Here is an 18,347-nt window from a genome sequence, read left to right on the forward strand (position 1 = left end):
CCGCGGGCACAGCCCTCAGTCCCGACGTCCGTTGGCGGCCGGGGCAGGAGCGGCTGCGAGCCGAGCGCGTGCGGGTGCCGCGCGCCGAGACCCCCAGCTGCCGCGGGCCCTGCCCGGGGGCATGACTCTGTTCGGCAGCGAGGACGGGTGCTGGAGGTGTAAGTACGGCCCGCGCCCCTGCCCCTGCCTGCGCCTGCGCGGGGTGCGGCCCGTTCCCCTCACAAGATGGCCCGGGGGGACGACGCCGCCGCGGCGGAGGCGAGCCGGGGCCGGGGCCGGGGCCGGGGCCGGGGCCCGTCTCTCCGCTGCCCCGCCTGGCGCCGGCTCGGCCGCGGGGGCCGAAGGGAGCGGCCGGGGCCGGGGCCGGGTTTGGGGGAGCCCGCGGCCTCTGACGCAGGGTGGCCGGGCTGCCCGAGGGCCTGCGTGGTGGCGAGCGCGGAGGGGCGGCAGCCAAGCCGGGCGGGGCGCCCCGCTTCCCCCTCCCGTGCGGGCTCCCCCCAAGGCTCTGGGTGTGGAAGGTGGCGGCTGGGCCGTGAGCAGGTGAGAGGAGCCGCTGGTAGCCCCTTGGGCCTCTGGTGGGCTCTGCTTCGCTCCCCTGCAGCAGGAAAGCTTTCCTAGGCGCAGTGGGTCAAGTTTCCTGGGACCGTACAGTCGGCCTGAGCTGAGGAAACCCACTCTCGGCATTGGTCTCGTATTTGGGCTCAAAAGGAGCCTTTGCTGCCATTCATCTGGGGCCCTGCCCTCCTGTCTGGGGCAGCCGCAGTAGGCGCCTTGGCCCCTTCGCCTCCAGGTGTGTCCTTAGCGGTTGACGTCCCCGGGGCAAAATGCCCCCGAAGGAACCGGAGGAAACACCGTCGGAGCTTGAGACACCAAGAAAGGAGGTGCTGGAAGCAACTGGGGAATTAAGGAGCAACAAGTCCCCAGGACGGGGTGGTATCCCCAAGAGTTCTGGAGGAATAAAGTGGCTGAACTGCTGATAAAATGTGCCGTCTCTTATGAATACTAGTTACTGGACTGGAGGACTGAAGGGAAGAAAATGTACCTGGAAGTAAAAGGTGGGGCGATTTTGGGAATTGCAAAGCAGTGAGCCTCACTTCTGTAACTGGTTGAAATAATAATTAAAATAGAATGGTAAAGCACCTAAATTAACATGCTCTGATAGGGATAAATCTGCATGGCTTCCGCAAAGGAATAGCGTGCCTCTGCAACCTATTAGAATTCAACAAAAGGGAGAACAGCTGACATGGTTTATTTGGAGTTTCAAAAAGCTTTTGACAAAGTCCTTCATGACAGGCTACTAAGGAAACTGGAGTCTGAAATAAAGAATTGGCATGGATCAAAAACTGGCTAAGTGACAGAAAAATGACGAGCAGGAATATTTTCAACCTGGCAAAAGGTTAACAAGGTTGTGTACTATGACCACAGTTTTTAATATATTTATCAATGATCTGGAAAAGGAGGTGAGGTAGCAAAATTTTGCAGGTGACACAGGACCATTTAGGTTAGTTAAGACTTGAGAAGACCATGAGGAACTTCAGACGGACCCAGTTAAGCTAGGTGAATGGGCAGCATGGTGGGAGGTGATATTTCATGTTGAGAAGTGCAAGGCAATGCACACAGGAAGAAATAATTTGAACTACTCTTATACCTTATTTTGTTCTAAATTAACTGTAACAACTCAAGAAAAAGGTCCTGGATGTCACTCAGTGAAAGGTGGCAGCAAAAGTCAAAAAACCAAAATGTTAGGGTGCTTAAAGAACTGAGTGGGTAATAATAAAAATATTATAATGCCAATTTATAAATCAGTGGTCTGGCTTCACCAGCAATACAGTATTCAGTTCTGGCCACTTCATTGCCAGAAGGATATAGCAATAATTGATGGGTTTCAAATATGGGTGACACAAATAATTGGTGAGGGAAGACGTCTGTGTGTGGCAAGATTGAAGAGATGGGGTCTGTTTAGTTTAGGGAGGGGCTGTGAGGAAGTATACAAAACATAGAGGAATACAAAATAATGAGTGGTCTAGAGAAGGGAGATTGGGAACTCCTGTTCACCCTCTCTCAGATTACTAGAACAAAGGGATGGTCAAATTGGAAGACTGGTTTCAGAGTAACAGCCGTGTTAGTCTGTATTCGCAAAAAGAAAAGGAGTACTTGTGGCACCTTAGAGACTAACCAGTTTATTTGAGCATGAGCTCACGAAAGCTCATGCTCAAATAAATTGGTTAGTCTCTAAGGTGCCACAAGTACTCCTTTTCAAATGGGAAGACTGCAAATGTAAAACTGTAAAAAGGAAATTCATTATACAAAGCATAATTTGGCTGTGGAACTCGCTGCCACAGGATATTGATGAAGCCAAGGGTCCTAAGACAGAATGGACATTTATATTGATAATGAGGACATCTGCAGCTTTTTCAGAAAGGATATTAACACCAGTATTTTTAGATGGAATGTGGACACTCCTTCAGGGCACAAGCCAAGTATGAAAGGATTTTGGGAAGACCCTTCCCCTAGGGACAGGTTATTCCATTATTGTCCACTAGGGGATTTCTTGCACATCCTTCTGAAGCATGTGATGCTGGCCACTGTCAGACACTGTCGGCAGAATGAGCATTGTAGTGTGTGCGGTTTTCTTGATGAAATCTGACTTTCGTTGACAAAAGTCTAGTGTAGACAGGGCCTTAGTGTTACTAATGTGCCTTCATGGAAGAGTTACTATGAAATCCCAAATCACTCCCATTGTCCACCCCAGTGCCAGCAGAAGTCACACCAGAGAGTACTTGGTTTCTCCTGTTATGTTGGTCAGATTTTGTGTGTGTGTGATATGGACACTTCCCCACTGTGAACGAGATGCAGTGAGTAGCATCAGCGGTTTGGTCTCCACCAAGCTGTGCTGCAGTTCAAATAGGTAACGATAGTTTTTGGAAGTCCTGGACAACTAGAGCATTATCTGGTCGACAGGGTATAGTAAAAGCTGTACTGATCTTCAAAAAAGGAAGCGGGACTGATCCTGGCAATTCCTGCCCTGGAAGTCTAATTTTTAACCTTAGTAAAATAATAGAACAAATATTAAAAGCAAAAAGAAAGCACTAATTCTTTGGAGGATAAAGGCACTATGAGCAATAATGAGAACAGGTTTAAAAAGATGAGTTCTAGCCAAAAAAATCTTGCTCATGCTTTTCGACAAAATTAGATATATTTAGAGGTTAGGAAAGTATTTGCCACAGTGACTCACAAAAATCATACCCTTAAAATAGATTCGGATTGGCTTTGATATGGACATTACATGGGCTAAAAATTGATTATTAAACCCTAACCAAAGGGCACTGAAAAGGAGGAGTTGAAATTGCAGGTGGAGAGGTGGGGATCCAAGTGGATAGGGGTTGGAAGAAGGTAAACCTCATGTTAGTTAAATGTGCCAGAGTCTGCCAGTCAATGGGATAGAGTGAGTTGCTATTCAACATAAAGAGTGGTTGAATCTGGCCTTAAATTTGCAGATGACACTAAATTGGGATAGTTGCCTACCGCAGAGAGGATAGAAATAATACTGGTGAATTGAGAGAAACTGGAAATATGGGCAGAAAATAAAATGAGATTCCTCTTGGAATAAAATGCACAGTGGTTTGGGGACAATATCATCCGATTTACAGATTTTCAAGGGAAGAGTGAAACCTGGAGGGCCGTGATGCTGAAAGAGACTGACAGATGACAGTAGAGGGCAAATTAGACACGAATGTGAAGTGTGATGTGGCAGCAATGCTCTTTTGGACAGAGGCATCACATCGCGGACAAGGAATGAATAGTCCTGATCTGCGTGACGCACCTAGAATAGTGTGTTTAGTTCTGGACACCTCGTTCCCAGAGGAGAGAGTGAAACTGGAAGGGATTCAGAGAAGAGCAGCAGAATGATGAGACAGACTGGTCGTGGAAGAGCTGAATATATAGCATGGCTAAGGTGGGGACATGACAACAGCCTGCAAATATGGAGCCTGTAAACACCAAGAAGGAGAAAGAATTATTGGCTGGTACAGAGCAGCGCAGATAGGAGCAGTGGGTTGGAGTGATAACGGTGTAGTGCAGGTTTCATAGTGCTGGAAGGAACCTGTTGCTTAGGGACAATTCAAACTAGATGGGACAAAGGCCTGGAGGATAGACTCTAGGGAACAATCCTGCTGTGGCAGGGAAAGGGGCTAGATGACCCAGGAAATGGCCTGAACCAAACACTCCAAACCTTGGATCCAGATCCCTGTTTTCACCTCTGGCCCTTCCTCTCTCATGCGCTGAGCCTAGGGCATGAAACTTTGGTTGTGAATCTCGTATTTTGGGCCATCCATGTTTCTTATTATTTTAAATAGACAAGGTAGAGGGGCCGTGACTTGCCAAAGGTGACAAAGATCAGAGAATAGAACCTAATTCTCCTGATCCCAATCCAGTGTTCTACCCATTAGACCACACTGCCTGCCAGCATGACCTTGCTGGAGTGAGAGTCTGGGAGCAGCAGCACTGCAAGGCAGTGGCAATGTGAAAGGTCTCCCAAGTATGCAAGCACATGAGTGGGGGTATCTTTGCATGGTTTCCTTCCCCCACGCCATTCCTTCTTAGCCGTGGCAGGCCATCTCTGCTGAGTCTGTTGTGGCTGAGGGATCTGTTGTTTGCCTGGGAACACCTATCAGCATTTCATGAATACTAATTCAGCTGGTACTTGGGCTCCGGGTGAAGCGTTCCAGAAGATGGGGCTCCAGGGATTACTGCAAACAAGAGGAGACAGTGTTCGTTGCACAGGTGATGATGTGCAGATGTGTAACAGGTGCAAATGGAGGGCCATGGAGAGAGTAGGGACTGTCGGAGCAGCCCAGACCCCTCCAAGGCACTGGCAGCTAGCATACTAGTGGAATCCTAAAGGTTACTAAAGACTCCCTGTCAAGATAAAGAACTGGCAATTACAGGAAGCACATCTGCTTGGCTGGGGCCCTGCCTGGAATTCCACAGCTCTCTATGTCCTATCTCAGCACGTACTGGGTGTTGTGTGGGCCCGTCTCAGCTGTTCTTGAATCCTGCTCTGGATCTCTGCAAAGCATTACACATGGACTCTGCAGGGGGACAGAGTAATGGTGGAGCCAGCATGATCTGCAGTTGCATGGTGTACCGTCACTACTCTTTGGATGCAGCAGCAAAGATATTCAGGTGATGAGTGCAGTCGGTACCAAGATAGATTTCCAGTCAGGGTGCTGGGATGTGCAAATGTGGATGGAAAGCAGGAGCTGCGCTGATGGGAATGGTGAGCTCTTAGTCTGGGCTTTTGCTCCTACTGCATGTAACCCCCGTAGGTCTGTATGCGCAAGGCGTGCCCGTGGGGAGGCTCTGTCACTCATTCTCTCCACCGTGGGAAGGCAGAGGAGATTTCACTTCCATGCTATTTCCTGCCAGCTCTAAGCCTCTGCACCCCTGATACTGAGCTCTGAGACTCCCCAGCACTGACTGGGGCTGGCACATGGGGTAGATGGACAGTGATGGTCCATGGCAGCTTTGACTGTGATGGTGGGATCAGTGGGTAATGGTCTTGCTTGAAAGGTTGTTGCATCCTCCCCAGGCTGCATAGGACCCTGGTGCCCCCTTTGGCAGGACCATCACTATAGGGGCTTTCCTTCTAGTGGGCTGGAAGAACATTAGTGTCCCACACTGAAAGGCACTAGGTATCAGCCGTCTGTGACATCCAGCTGAGTGACATCTTGCCAGACTGGCTTGGCCTCGTATTCTTCTGCAAATCTTGTTTCCAGACAGTCTTCTGGACCCAGTCAGCACAGTTCACACTCAGCTGTAGGCACACCAGGCAGCGACACTGGATGCAGACAGGGTTAGTGCACCGTGTTCTCTACCTGGACTGACCCGTGCAGTTCTTAAGCCAGGTCAAAACATTCTCTGTCCTGATCCAGCCCAACTTCACTGAACCTGGGCTCAAGCTCTGTGTGGTTGGGGCCACGTTATTATTGGTACTGCAGCAGCATCTAGAATCTCCAGCTGAGATCTGGTCCCCATTGTGCTGGCCTCTGTACGTATACGAACAAAGACTGTCCCTGCCCCAAAGAGCTTACAGGCTAAATAGACAGAGGAGGGGAAGCAGCTTGCTGAAGGCCACACAGTAGGTCAGTGGTGGAGGCCTCCTGAGTCTCACACTAATGCCTTATCTACTGATCCATGCTGTTACTAATAAATATGAGGCTTGAATCCATGACCCTGAGATTGAGTTTCATGCTCACCCAGTGAAGCCACCAAGCAAGGATGGCATCAGTCGCAGGAAATCATTTGCCGCCCTGGCAGTGGGCCCAGCAGCACTGCTTCTAGTGGAGCAGCTAGGGATGGGTTCCTCCCCTATGTTCATTCAGTAGGAGCAAAGATAAGAGCGTGGGCAGGATTCCTGTGCCCACCTGGAATGGACTTTGGATACAGCTCCTGCCGTGAGAAGAACCAGAACTGGATGTCAGTGGGCTACAAGGCCAAGCACAGCCCCTCACGTGGCTGTTTGCCTGCAGCAATAGAGGAACCTGAACTGTGGTGCTGGGACAATGTAACTTCTGCCATTGGAAGCTGGGAATCACCATCTGCTGATAGTGTCTGCAGAGAGGCTGCCTCACACAGGAGTCTCCTAAGGTGCCCCAGTCTGTTGAAGGCCCTTCTAAAGCAGGCCACCAGTCTGGGCCATGTCTGGCAGCAGCCAGGGTACCTCCTGGGGTAAGAAGAAAGGACTGAAATGAAGCTCTCAAACAGAGTAAGTGCAAAGAAAGTGCATTTGTGCCAATGGGAACATATGGCCCTCGAGTACACTGAGATTGAGACATGAGTAATTGATTTCCCCAGGGGCAACGTTTCTGATGGTCAGATTGCCTTGTCTTTTGCTGTTCACCCACCAGGCTTTTTATAAATCCTTTGAAGACTCCAGAAACACAGCAGCTGGAAGCCCAGTGTGCTAAAGTTTAGCAACCTGCTAACTCTCACTCCCCCTAGCTGTGTCAGTGACCATGCTGTACATGCTGGTGCCTCTACCATGGGAGGTTACAGAGACAACACCAGCAGGGGGCACTGGCTCAGCCAGCCTGCAGACCAGTCACAGCTTGCCCTAGCTGCACCCCCTGTTCTGAAGCAGAGGTGAAGGGGCAGGCAGCTCCTTAGAGGGTAAATACTTTATCATCGTAGCAGGGCTTTCGTGTGGCTAACAGCACCCCGGCCTGTAGATGGCTTAATAACAAACAGTCCTCAAAGTCCCAGAATAGAGTCCATCAACACAACACAAAGCTTCTGCTCTGACATCTTCAGCCAGGCTTGGAGCTCTTCTTTTGTCCCAATCTGCTCTGCACCAAGCAGCCACCCCTGGCCAGAACTCCGCCTTCTTCAATTCTTCCTCTCTTTGGCCTAGAGTGATCAACAGGCAAAGCCCCTCTGCTGCTCTCCTGACCACTGTTGGTTAGTCTCCTTCAGGACCTCCTGCCCTTACTTCCCCAGCAGCTCCCTGACTCCATTGGGTGAGAGAGATCAATGGGTAACTAGCCTTCCCCTGCTGCTGTCGCCCTCTTTATAAGACCCAGGTTCCTTCCCTTAAGCCCAGGGGGAAGCTGGGCTGCCTCTTTGTTCAAGAGACCTTCAAAGAAGCCCAGCACTCTGCATGAGGAAGTGCTGGCTTGTCAGTGAGTGGCAGCATGGTGACAGGTAGGGTAACCATACGTCCCATTTTGGCCGGGACAGTCCCTTTTTTAAGCCCTGTCCCAGCGGTCCTGACTTTTTTGGCAAAAGTGGGCATTTGTCCTGTTTGCTCTTGTCAGCTTGATCAGTTGGCCAGAGCAAACCAAACAAATGCCCACTTTAAAAAAAAAAAAAAAAAAAAGTTGGGGTGCGGAGGAATGTGCTGGAGTAAGCAGCGATGCCAGTCCTGCACGGGGGGGAGGCAGGGCTCAGGTGAAGGCATGCTGGTCTTGGGCAGGGGGAAGGCAGGGCTCGGGCCAGTAGTGATGCCAGCCCCAGCCTTGCCCAAACAGCGATGCCAGCCCTGCATGGGGGGCTCACCCGAGTGGCTCAGGCTAGCCCTGTACTTGTGTGTGTGGGGGGAAGGCTTGTGCTAGACCCACATAGTGTCCCTTTTTCCCTTTGGGAAATATGGTCACCCTTGACAGGGGGCGCTATGACTAGCTTTGTGATGAGACCCAGAAGCAAGGTCCTGACTACTTGTGGTCATCAAATATCTCCTGCCACTGGGATGTGAGTGATGTTACTCTGGCCAAACTCTATTGTGGATAATCTCATTCTGCCTCCTCCAGCCCCCTGTCGTTGCAATTGGCTGTCAGTTTCCTCTTCACATCCTGTCCTTATTGCTTGTGTAGTTATACAGCACCTAGCACCACGGGGTCCAGTTCCTGGACTGGGGTTCCTAGTTACTACCATAATATACAGACTACCTCTAATAATAGTGCTGTTGTGCTCTCCTAGGGTCTCTCCCAGGCCATTTGCATCTCTGTCCAGGAACCTGTCCCCTTACCTGACCAAGAGGGACTGTGTACAGACAGGCCATCAGCCATGTTTTGTCACTGGGTTAAAGCCCTGCTCATTCAGAATGTCATCAGGCGTCCTAGGAGGTTGTGGCAGTCATTGGAGAATCTGGAAAGGAGGGTGCTTAGGTGGTGTAGGTTAGTGGTGGTTATGGTGCCTTTGTACCTTCAGCATGTGGAAGTATTGTGTGTGGAGTGTTGCATGATGGTTGCAACCGATGACTAGGAGTTAGGACTGCATTCAACTCATGGCTCTGATGCTAGTTTCCTTTTAGGCTAATGTGTTCAAAAGTGGCCTCTGATTTTGGGTGCTTAATATGAGCCTGGTTTTCTGACAGTTCAGGCACCCCGAGGTCCAGTTGAAGTCATGGGTACTGAGCGTCCCCGGCATCTCTGACAGTTGGCCCACCTGATCTCAAGTCAGGCACCAAAAACTCTTCCCTTCCCCAGTCAGAAGCTGTTTTTCAAAATGTGGCCTCTAATATCTCTGTGCCTTGGATCCCGTCAGTAAAATAGGGATCATGACACTGACTGACCTGCTGCGGGGGGATGAGGGAGTCACTGTGAAGTTCTTGGAAGTGTGACATGTGAGAGCCGCCCTGGAGGTCATTCATTCGGTCCCTATAATCACTCCTCTGGCTCTTGCTGCTTGTGGTTCACATTCAGAAAGGGGTGGGGTGGGGGGCCTTGAAGGCACCCGAGTCCCATTGAAATCAGTGGAAGTTAGGCGCCTGGGTGATTCCTGAGAGCCAATGGGTGTTGGCTGCCAGCTCCCTGAGGTGTTTTTGGAAACCCCACCCTACGGAAATATACGGCTGTTTCTTCTCATATTCCCCTTCCTTTCTGTTGACCGTTTCATCCCCTCTCCTAGCCCTGTCTCACTCCCCTGCTGTCTCTTCCCCTAGATTTGGACATGGCCAGAGAACCCAAGCCGAGCCGAGCCAGGCCTGGACAGAAGCGGCAGCATGGCGGCACCCTGTACCAGTGAGTCTGCGAGGCGCATTTTGTTCTGATGGGCGTGGGGGTGTTGTGCTAAGTGGTGCTTGCTTTTGGGGCTGGGGATTATCCTCAGTAGTGTTGGGAGAGCGTCAGAGTGTCTCTCGTGGGACAAGACCTCTGCCCCGATGGTCTCTCTTCTCCTGCCAGCACTCCTCCCCATATCCCATCTTCTTCTGCTCTTCACTCAGCCAGATCCTGCTCCCTCCCTTGAGCTCCAGGTTCTCCTTCCATAGCCCAGAAGGCCCCCTGGCAGGGCATTCAACTCTGTCTGTCTGCTGGGCTCTGGATGACGTCTCTAGTCGTGCCACAGGTGACTTCCAGAATGCACTGCATCCCACTGGGGGGCTGGAAGGGGTGGGGTGGCAGGTGTACCAGCTGAGATGGGGAGATCTGCTGACCTGCTGAAACGCCATGATGGCACGAGGCCTGCTGTCACAGTCACTCAGACTCATGTTTTCACACCTCAGATAAAGTGTCCTAATTACCCATGATCCTCTACTACACCCACAGTATCAGCCTTGCTCTCTAGTGGCTGGGGAGCTGAGTGACAGAGACTCTCTGTGAGCTCACGGGGGAGCTGGTGCTTTGGGCACCTTCATGTCCCAGTTGGGGCAGATTCCTTGCGCCGCTCTCCCCGGGGGCAGTTGGGGGGCGGTTTCCTTGCGCCGCTCTCCCGGGGGGTGGGGCAGGGGCGGTTTCCTCTCGCCGCTCTCCATGGCTGTCAGAAGGCTGTGTCTCGATGGAAATTAGAAGCTCTAAAGGTTAATCTGCTTTAGAAATAATATGCTGAAATTCATCATCCCAGCCTTGAAAATGATTTTCTGGAGACATTGGTCCCTCTGAGGAAACTGCAGGGAATTGAACTGAGGAACACAGGTATTGCCAGACTTGCTCAGACCCAGAGTCATAAGAATGGCCATACTGGGTCAGATCAAAGGTCCATCTAGCCCAGTATCCTGTCTTCTGACAGTGGCCAATGCCAGGTGCCCCAGGGGAATGAACAGAACAGGTCATCATCAAGTGATCCATCTCGCATCGCCCATTCCCAGCTTCTGGCAAACAGAGGCTAGGGACACCATCCCTGCCCATCCTGGCTAATAGCCATCAATGGACCTGTCCTCCATGAACTTACCTAGATTTTTTTTTTTTTTTAAACCCTGTAATAGTCTTGGCCTTCACAACATCCTAGGGCAAAGAGTTCCACAGGTTGACTGTGTGTTGTGTGAAAAAAATGCTTCCTTTTGTTTGTTTTAAATCTGCTGCCTATTAATGTCATTTGGTGACCCCCTAGTTCTTGTGTTATAAGAAGGAGTAAATAACACTTCCTTATTTACTTTCTCCACACTAGTCTTGATTTTATATTTATATTACCTTGCAACCTAAAGTTGGCCTCCAGGACCTCTCTCCTGTCCTTCCCTATGTCATTGATATCTACATGTACCACGACCACTGGCTCTTCCCCAGCACTATACATAAGTCTATCTAGATATTCTCGAGAGATCTGCAGCTTTCGCACCTGCCATCTAGTTCAATACCCTGCCTCCCAAGGTGGCCAGTACCATATGGTAGAAACCATAGCAAAGCATCTACCTTTCCCTCCCATGTCGTTAGGCCTTTTGCTGAAGGGGTAACTCCTACTGCAGCACCAAATTGACTGTAACAATTACTCCCTCATGGGAGAGCAGAGGGCCTGACACCAAGAGCCTGGCTCGACTCACCTGCAAGGAGACAGGCAAGTTGGGCAGCCACTGACCTTGCCGATTAAACTGCAACAAGTCAGCACTCTCCCTAAGGAGCAGAGCTGGGATCCAGGGAATGTAGCGTGTGGAGCGGGAGGGACATTGCCAGCTGGCCAGAGCTCTGTCTTGCTAATTATTCTGTCAGTTGCCATGGGGATGGAGCCGCAGCCTGCTGGGATGAAGGCAAGGAGGGGGACCTCCCTGGCCACACGAGATCCATTGCTGCTGCTTGCCCCCCATCCTCAGCTTATTGCTCAGCAGGCTGCGTCTGGGGCACCCCACTTTGAGGAGCTCACAACATGGCTCACAACATCCTGCTCACAACATGGCTCATTTATAGTGCAATACAGTGGCAGGTAGCACTCGGCAGTGCCTTGTACAGATGAGGAAACTAAGTCAGAGAGGGGCCAAGGGACTTGCCAAGAGCACAAGTCAAGTCAGTGGCAGAGCCAAGGGTAGAATCCAGGTCCCCAGGCTCATGCCCCATCCAGTGGCTCATACTGGCTCCGTATGCTGCATTTCAGTGGGGCAAGTTGTGTGGTTGAGTGTTTGGGACCCAGGTCTGGGTGCTGGCTCTGCTGCTGTGTAACTGTGGCTGAGCAGTTGCCCCTGTTTCCTCTCCCACCTATGCAGAGCTCGTCTCTGCAGATGGTAAGCTCTTTGGAGCCAGGCCTGTCTCTCATTGAGTTTGTACAGTACCTAGCGTGATGGGGCCCCAATCTGGCACAGGGCCTCTAGATGCCATTATTATTCAGTACGTGAATCCTATCGCTGGCTACAGTAATGCACAGAGCACCCCCAGTTTGTATGGAAGGACACTCCAAACCTTGCAGCTCTCCTGAGATAGCCACTAACCTGTGCATGTTACCTCTCTGCAGCTCTTAGGGAGCCTGCAGAAACATCCGGCCTTTTAGGGGCCTATGCGCACTGCCTACACTTCCAGGCCTCTCACTGATTCATTATTATATATCGAGAGTCGCCCAGGACGCTTGCCACCGTACCTACAAGGAGACACAGGCCTGCCCCTGGGGCTCCCGAGCTAAGTCAGGCAGACAGTATAGTTTGCCCGTTGTGCACGTTGTGAAGCATGTGATTGTCTTACTTCCCTCTGGGGGTTAATGCTGTTGACAGCATGAAGCTGAATGAAGCAAAATACTCTGCGCGGGGGGAATCACTGTTGCATTAACCAGGAATCGAACCCAGGCCTCCCACATGGCAGACTTATACTGCTGAGCCAACAATGCTGAGAAGCTCCCACTGCTCCCACCTCGCCCAGCCATTCTTTCTCTTGTGTAGTACCAGTCTGTTTGCAGCTTTTCACATCAGTCCACTACCATGTGGGTGTCCGTTTCAGTAGCAGAGGGAGTGGGAGTGTTGGAGCAGATGGGGGAGAAAGAATGGCCAGGAGAGGTGCTGAGCCAGAGAGACTGGAGTAATGCAGCTCTAGCATGCTCCTGGTTTGAGAGGGTCTCTCCCCTGCCCCCTCCATTTCAGGAGTGTGTGTGACTGCAATCAGTCCAGTGCCACTGAAATGACATCGACAAAGTGATGGGGAATTTTAGCATGCAGAGCTATTCCAAATTGCAGTGGTAATTACCACTCCACACATCACTCCCCTATGTGTCAGGCAAGGAAGGCACTACCAAATCCCCAGTGCTCCCTGCAAAATGCCCCATGTTTCTGGTTGCTGTTTTTATGAGCTAAAGCAGTGGTTCTCAAACTTTTGTCTTGGTGACCCTTTCACATAGCAGGCCTCTAATGTGACCCCCCTTATAAATTAAAAACACTTTTTAATATATTTAACACCATTATAAATGCTAGAGGCAAAGCTGGGTTTGGGGTTGACAGTTCACAACCCACTGAGGGGTTTGAGAACCCCTGAGCTAAAGGAATAATCACCCACAACCTCACCCTTTGCCCTGAGTCTCACATTTTCTTTCTTTCTTCGGGTTCCTTGCCCACTTCTCCCTTTTGACAGGCCTTGTTGTGTCTGTCAGAATTACAGATTTACAAACCCGTTATCCAACTGAAATCCTCTTTAGATGCTGTTGCAAAATGCAGCCACCTTTTTTTCCTGCACTTTTAAAAAATTAAAATAGGGTGGAAAAAAATCAGCACAGGCATTGGCTGGGAGTCAAACCCAGGCCTCCTGCAGGGCAGGTGAGAATTCTACCACTGCAGGAGCGGGCTGACAGCAACCCCAGTGCTTAGCCGGGAGGATTTATATGTTCACAATTTTTGTCCAGCTCAGCTGCAGTGATGCTGTCACTCCAGCAGTAGGGCTAGGAGCTGGGCTCTTTGTGAGGGGAGGGAGAAAACGTATCGTTCCATTTAAAGTACCCTGTTTTGCTTGTGCTTGTTCATTCTCAAGGACACAGGCTGCTTGGGAAGTGGCTCATGGTACAGCGAGCCCTGTAAGAAATGGCCTGGAGGGGAGCCTGAGGAGAGGCAGTTACTTGCGGGTTCTGCCCTGTTTTACTGCCGTTTGACAAAGCAGTGTTGGGATTACAAAGAGCTCCATTTTCTGGGGAGCAGATTAGAGGGGGTGGAGTTCTTTCTTTTTCTTTCTTTCTTTCTTTTTTACAAAAATGATTTGGCTGCTGTTGCTTTACTGGGTGGCTGCTCTGGGAGGACTAGGTAGGGGCAACAGGGTGGGTTTTCTGTACACTTCAAGCTTGTGCTATCTCCAGCCAGCTGTGATCTAATCACGCAGCAAATGGAATGGCTGTCAGGCTCTGGCCTGGGAAGCTACATTGTTGTCTTTGCTGCCAGACCTGTGTTTCAGCATGGTGCTGCAAGGGGCCTGCCCGGCTTTCCTGGCCAGTGTGATAGAATCATAGAACCACAGGGTTAGAAGGGACCCCAAGGGTCATGTAATCTAAACCTCTGTCAAGGTGCAGGATTTGTTGTGTCCAAACCATCCTTTTGAAAACCTCCAGTGAAGGAGCTTCCACAACCGCCTTAGGCATCTGTTCCATTGGCCTACTGCTCTTACAGATTCAATCTAAATCTGCTGTGCTGTAGTTTGAACCCATTGACTCTCGTCCTGCCCTCTGGGGCAAGAGAGTACAATGTTTCTCCATCTTTTTATGGCAGCCTTTCAAGTATTTGAAGACTACTATCATGTCCCCCCTCAATCTCCTCTTTTCCAAACTAAACATACCCTGTTCCTTCAGTCTTTGCTCATAGGACTTGCATTCCTTCTCTTTGAACATCTTTGTCGCTTACCTCTGGATCCTTTTCAGTTTCTCCACATCTTTTCTATACATTGGTGACCAAAACTGGACACAGTACTCCAGCTGAGGCCTAACCAGCACCAAGTAGAGTGGTACTGTCATCTCCCATGCTATGCCTCTGTTAATGCAACCTAAAATTGCATTTGCTTTTTTTGCCACAGCATCACATTGCTGACTCATGTTGAGGTTGTGATCCACCACAACTTCCAGATGTTTCTCAGCAGTGCTGTTGCCAAGCCAGTTATTCCCCCTTTCTGTATTTGTGCATTTGGTTTTTCTTCCCTAAGTGTAGCACCTTACATTTGTCTTTGTTGAATTTCATGTTTTTGTCTATAGCCCAGTTCTCCAGTTTATCAAGACCTCTCTGAATTTTGCTTTATCCTCCAAAGTGTTGGCAGTTCCACCCACAGCTTTATGTCATCTGCACATTTGATCAGTATGCTCTCTATTCCCACATCCTGGTCATTTAATACAGATGTTAAACAACACCGAACCCAGAACAGATCCCTGTGGAACCCCACTTGAGACCTCCCTCCACCTGACATCATTCCATTAATAGTTACTCTTTGTTTGCAGTTGTTTAACCAATTATGTATCCACTTAATGTGAGTTCTGCTAAACCCGCATTTCTCCAGCTAACTTATCAGAATGTCATGTGGGACTGTGTCAAAAGCCTTGCTGAAGTCCAGGTATATTATGTCCACCGCATTCCTCCTATCCACCAAACCGGTTACCCTGTCAAAGAAGGAAATCCAGCTGGTTTGGCATGATTTGTTCTTGGTAAATCTGTGCTGGCTGCTAGTGATCACCCCTTCGTCCCTCCGCTGTTGGCAAATGGAATGTTTTATACATTGCTCTAGTAACTTCATAGGTATCGAGGTCAGACTGACTGGTCTATAGTTCCTTAGCTCCTCCTTTTGCCCCTTTTTAAAGTTGGGCACCACGTTAGCCCTTCTCCAGTCTTCCGGGACCTCTCCTGTCATCCAAGAATTTGCAAATATTTTTGCCAGTGGCTCCGAGATTTCTTTAGCTAATACTTTCAGTACCCTCGGGAGAATAGCATCAGGCTCTGCTGACTTGAATTCATTCAAATTGGTCAGAAGATGTCTGATGTGTTCTTTACTTATCACTTGGTGAGGGATCACTTGATGATTACCTGTTCTGTTCGTTCCCTCTGGGGCACCAGGCATTGGCCACTGTCAGAAGACATGATACTGGGCTAGATGGACCTTTGGTCTGACCCAGTATGGACTTTCTTATGTTCATATGTTGTTGATCTGCATCTTATCATCTTCCCTTACCAGGTCACCTTCTCCACTGAGCAGCGGACCCACACCGTCCCTGATCTTTCTTTTTTCTCTGACATATTTGAAGAACCCCTTGTTGTCTCTAACATTCCTTGCTAGCTGTAATTCATTCCTCACCTTGGCTTTCCTGATTTTGTCCCTTCTCGCTTGTGCTATTCCCATGTATACTTCCTTGGTGACATGCCCCTCCTTCCATTTCCTGTATGTGTCCCTTTTGGTTTTTAGATTGCTAAAAAGCTTCTTGTGCAGCCACATTGGCCTCCTGTGGCTTTTCTTATCTTTCCTCTGCGTCGGAATTGCTTGATGGTGAGCCTCTAGTATTACATCTTTTAAGAATTGCCAGCCCCCTTTGACTCCTTTTCTTCCTAATTGGTCTTTCCATGGGACCTTGCCTACTATTTCTCTGAGTTGGTTGAAATGCACTTTTCTGAAATCCAATGTCCTTGTTTTGCTGGTCTCATGTCTTCCTTTCCATAGGATCTTGAATTCTATCAGAGCATGATCACTTCCTCCCAAGTTCCTGACCACCTTCACAACTAATTAATCCCTGTTGGTCAAAACTAGATCCAAAATGGATGGACCCTGTAGTAGTTTCCTCAGTTTTCTGAGTCAGAAAGCTGTCTCCTGCACAGGCTAAGAACTTGCAGGACATACTATGTTTTTCTGTAATAGTCTTCCAACAGATATCCAGGAAGTTAAAATCCTCCATTGTTGCTAGCTCATTGTGTGTTAGCTAATCTTGTTACCTGCTTGTAGAATGACTCATCCACTTCCTCTTCCTGACTGGGTGGTCTATAATAGACCCCCCCCCGCCCACCACATCACTACTGTTCTTTTCCCTTGTTATCCTCACCCAGAGACTCTCAGTAGGTCTGTTGCTCACTTTCCCTTGGACCTTGGAGTAAGTGGATACACTCTTGATGTACAGCGCAACACCACCTCCTTTTCCCCCCATACCTATCCTTTTGGAACAAGCTATGTCCCTCAATGTTGGTACTCCAGTCGTGGGAGTTGTCCCGCCAAGTCTCTGCAGTGCCGATTAAGTCATAATTTTCTTCATATACCATGACTTCCAGTTCATTCTGCTTGTTTCCCTTATGCCTCACATTTGTGTGCAGATATTGAAGATATTCTGCAGATATTCCCTGTTGCTTTTCTTTTTGCCTTTTTAATGCAGTTATTATATCTAGTTCTTTCTCCAGAAATTAGCTCCTTCCCCTCGTTGTCATTACTTGAGCCTGGATGCTCATTGCCGGGGTTTTGTCACCATCCCCCACAGGACCACGTTTAAAGCTCTCCTTATTAGGTTAGCCAGACAATGTCCAAAGATGGTCTTCCCAGCATTTGACAGATAGAGCCCATCCCAGTACAGAAATCCTCTTTCCGGGAACATCAGCTCGTTGTCGAAGAACTCAAAGCCCTGACATCACCTGTGTAGCCACGCTCTTACTTCCACGATTTGATGGGCCCTGCCCAGGCCTTTTCCTTCAATGGGGAGGATGGACGAGAACCCCACTGGCACCCCAAACTCTTTGATCCTTCTTCCCAGAACCACATAGTCTGCAGTAGTCGGTGCCTTAGATTGCTGGCATTAGGATAGAGCGGCCCAGCTATCAGCAGTGTCTCCTCACTGGCCACCCCTCCATCTGAGAGTGAAATCACTCTGGCTGCTGCATAAGCCAACCCATTGCCAAACTCCATTGCAGAGCTGGGGGCGACAATGGTTCCCACTTCCCTTTAGCAGTGTTTGTTCACTGTAACATGTTGGTTGCACTGTGTAGCTACAGATGGGCTTTCTGGGCTCTATCCTACAAAGCGCCGAGTGCTCGGGCCCCGATCCTGCGGAGGGTTTAAGCACATGCACATGGATGGAGCCCTCGAGCAAATGCTTTGCTTCTGGGCTACTCCAACAGGAGGCTCTGCAGAGAGTGGTTTCAGAGTGCTGGCTGGGAGGGAATCCAGCCACTTCAGTCCCAGCCTCTCTCAGCAGCAGCCGCTGGAGAGAATGCTGATGTGGGTCTGGCTCTGCAGTCACACAGCTGGAGGCAAAGTAGGAGATGGTATAGCAGATCAAACTAATGGAGCCTGTTGCCTAAGTGCTAGCAGGAGGTGCTGTAGACAACGGAGTAGCCAGAGGGAGTGCATGGGAGCTCCTGGCTTCTCGGTCCCCTCCTGTGTGACTCTAGCTTCCAAATAAAGTGCAATAAACTGTGGCCGGAACTCTAAATCCCAGGCTGCTCCCTGACCATGAGCACGCTTTCCCTTTCCTTCAGCCTGTTGGGAGAACATTACCGGGAGGTGGGACATGACTTTTTGGTAGAACTGGATGCTGTAGGCATGGATCTGAAGAACTAACTGTCCCTATAAGAACAGGCCAGAGAGAGAAGGGAGCGGCAGATCCCCCTGATGGAAACTTGGAAAACAAAAGGGCCTGAACAAAGAGTCCTGAAATAACTCCAGGTGCAAACAATAGCAGCAGTGGCAGTGTTTCCTGCATTCCTGGCGGCTGCTCTCCCCTCTGCTGCCAAAGAG

General features: G+C 49.8%; 1 protein-coding gene across 2 annotated transcripts in view; it reads left to right on the plus strand.

Moving 5' to 3' along the window:
* Positions 1–18,347, plus strand: part of LOC141996408 (RNA-binding Raly-like protein) — a 50,045-nt gene continuing 31,698 nt past the window's right edge. The window contains exons 1-2 of one of the 2 annotated variants that reach the window (XM_074968360.1): positions 1–158; positions 9,440–9,518. In XM_074968360.1, the coding sequence (XP_074824461.1) occupies positions 122–158; positions 9,440–9,518 (116 nt within the window). In that variant the 5' untranslated portion in view covers positions 1–121. The remainder of the gene's footprint in view (positions 159–9,439; positions 9,519–18,347) is intronic. The other variant, XM_074968359.1, reaches the window with a different exon arrangement.

This window comes from Natator depressus, chromosome 12, assembly GCF_965152275.1.
Source record: "Natator depressus isolate rNatDep1 chromosome 12, rNatDep2.hap1, whole genome shotgun sequence".
NCBI lineage: Eukaryota > Metazoa > Chordata > Testudines > Cheloniidae > Natator > Natator depressus.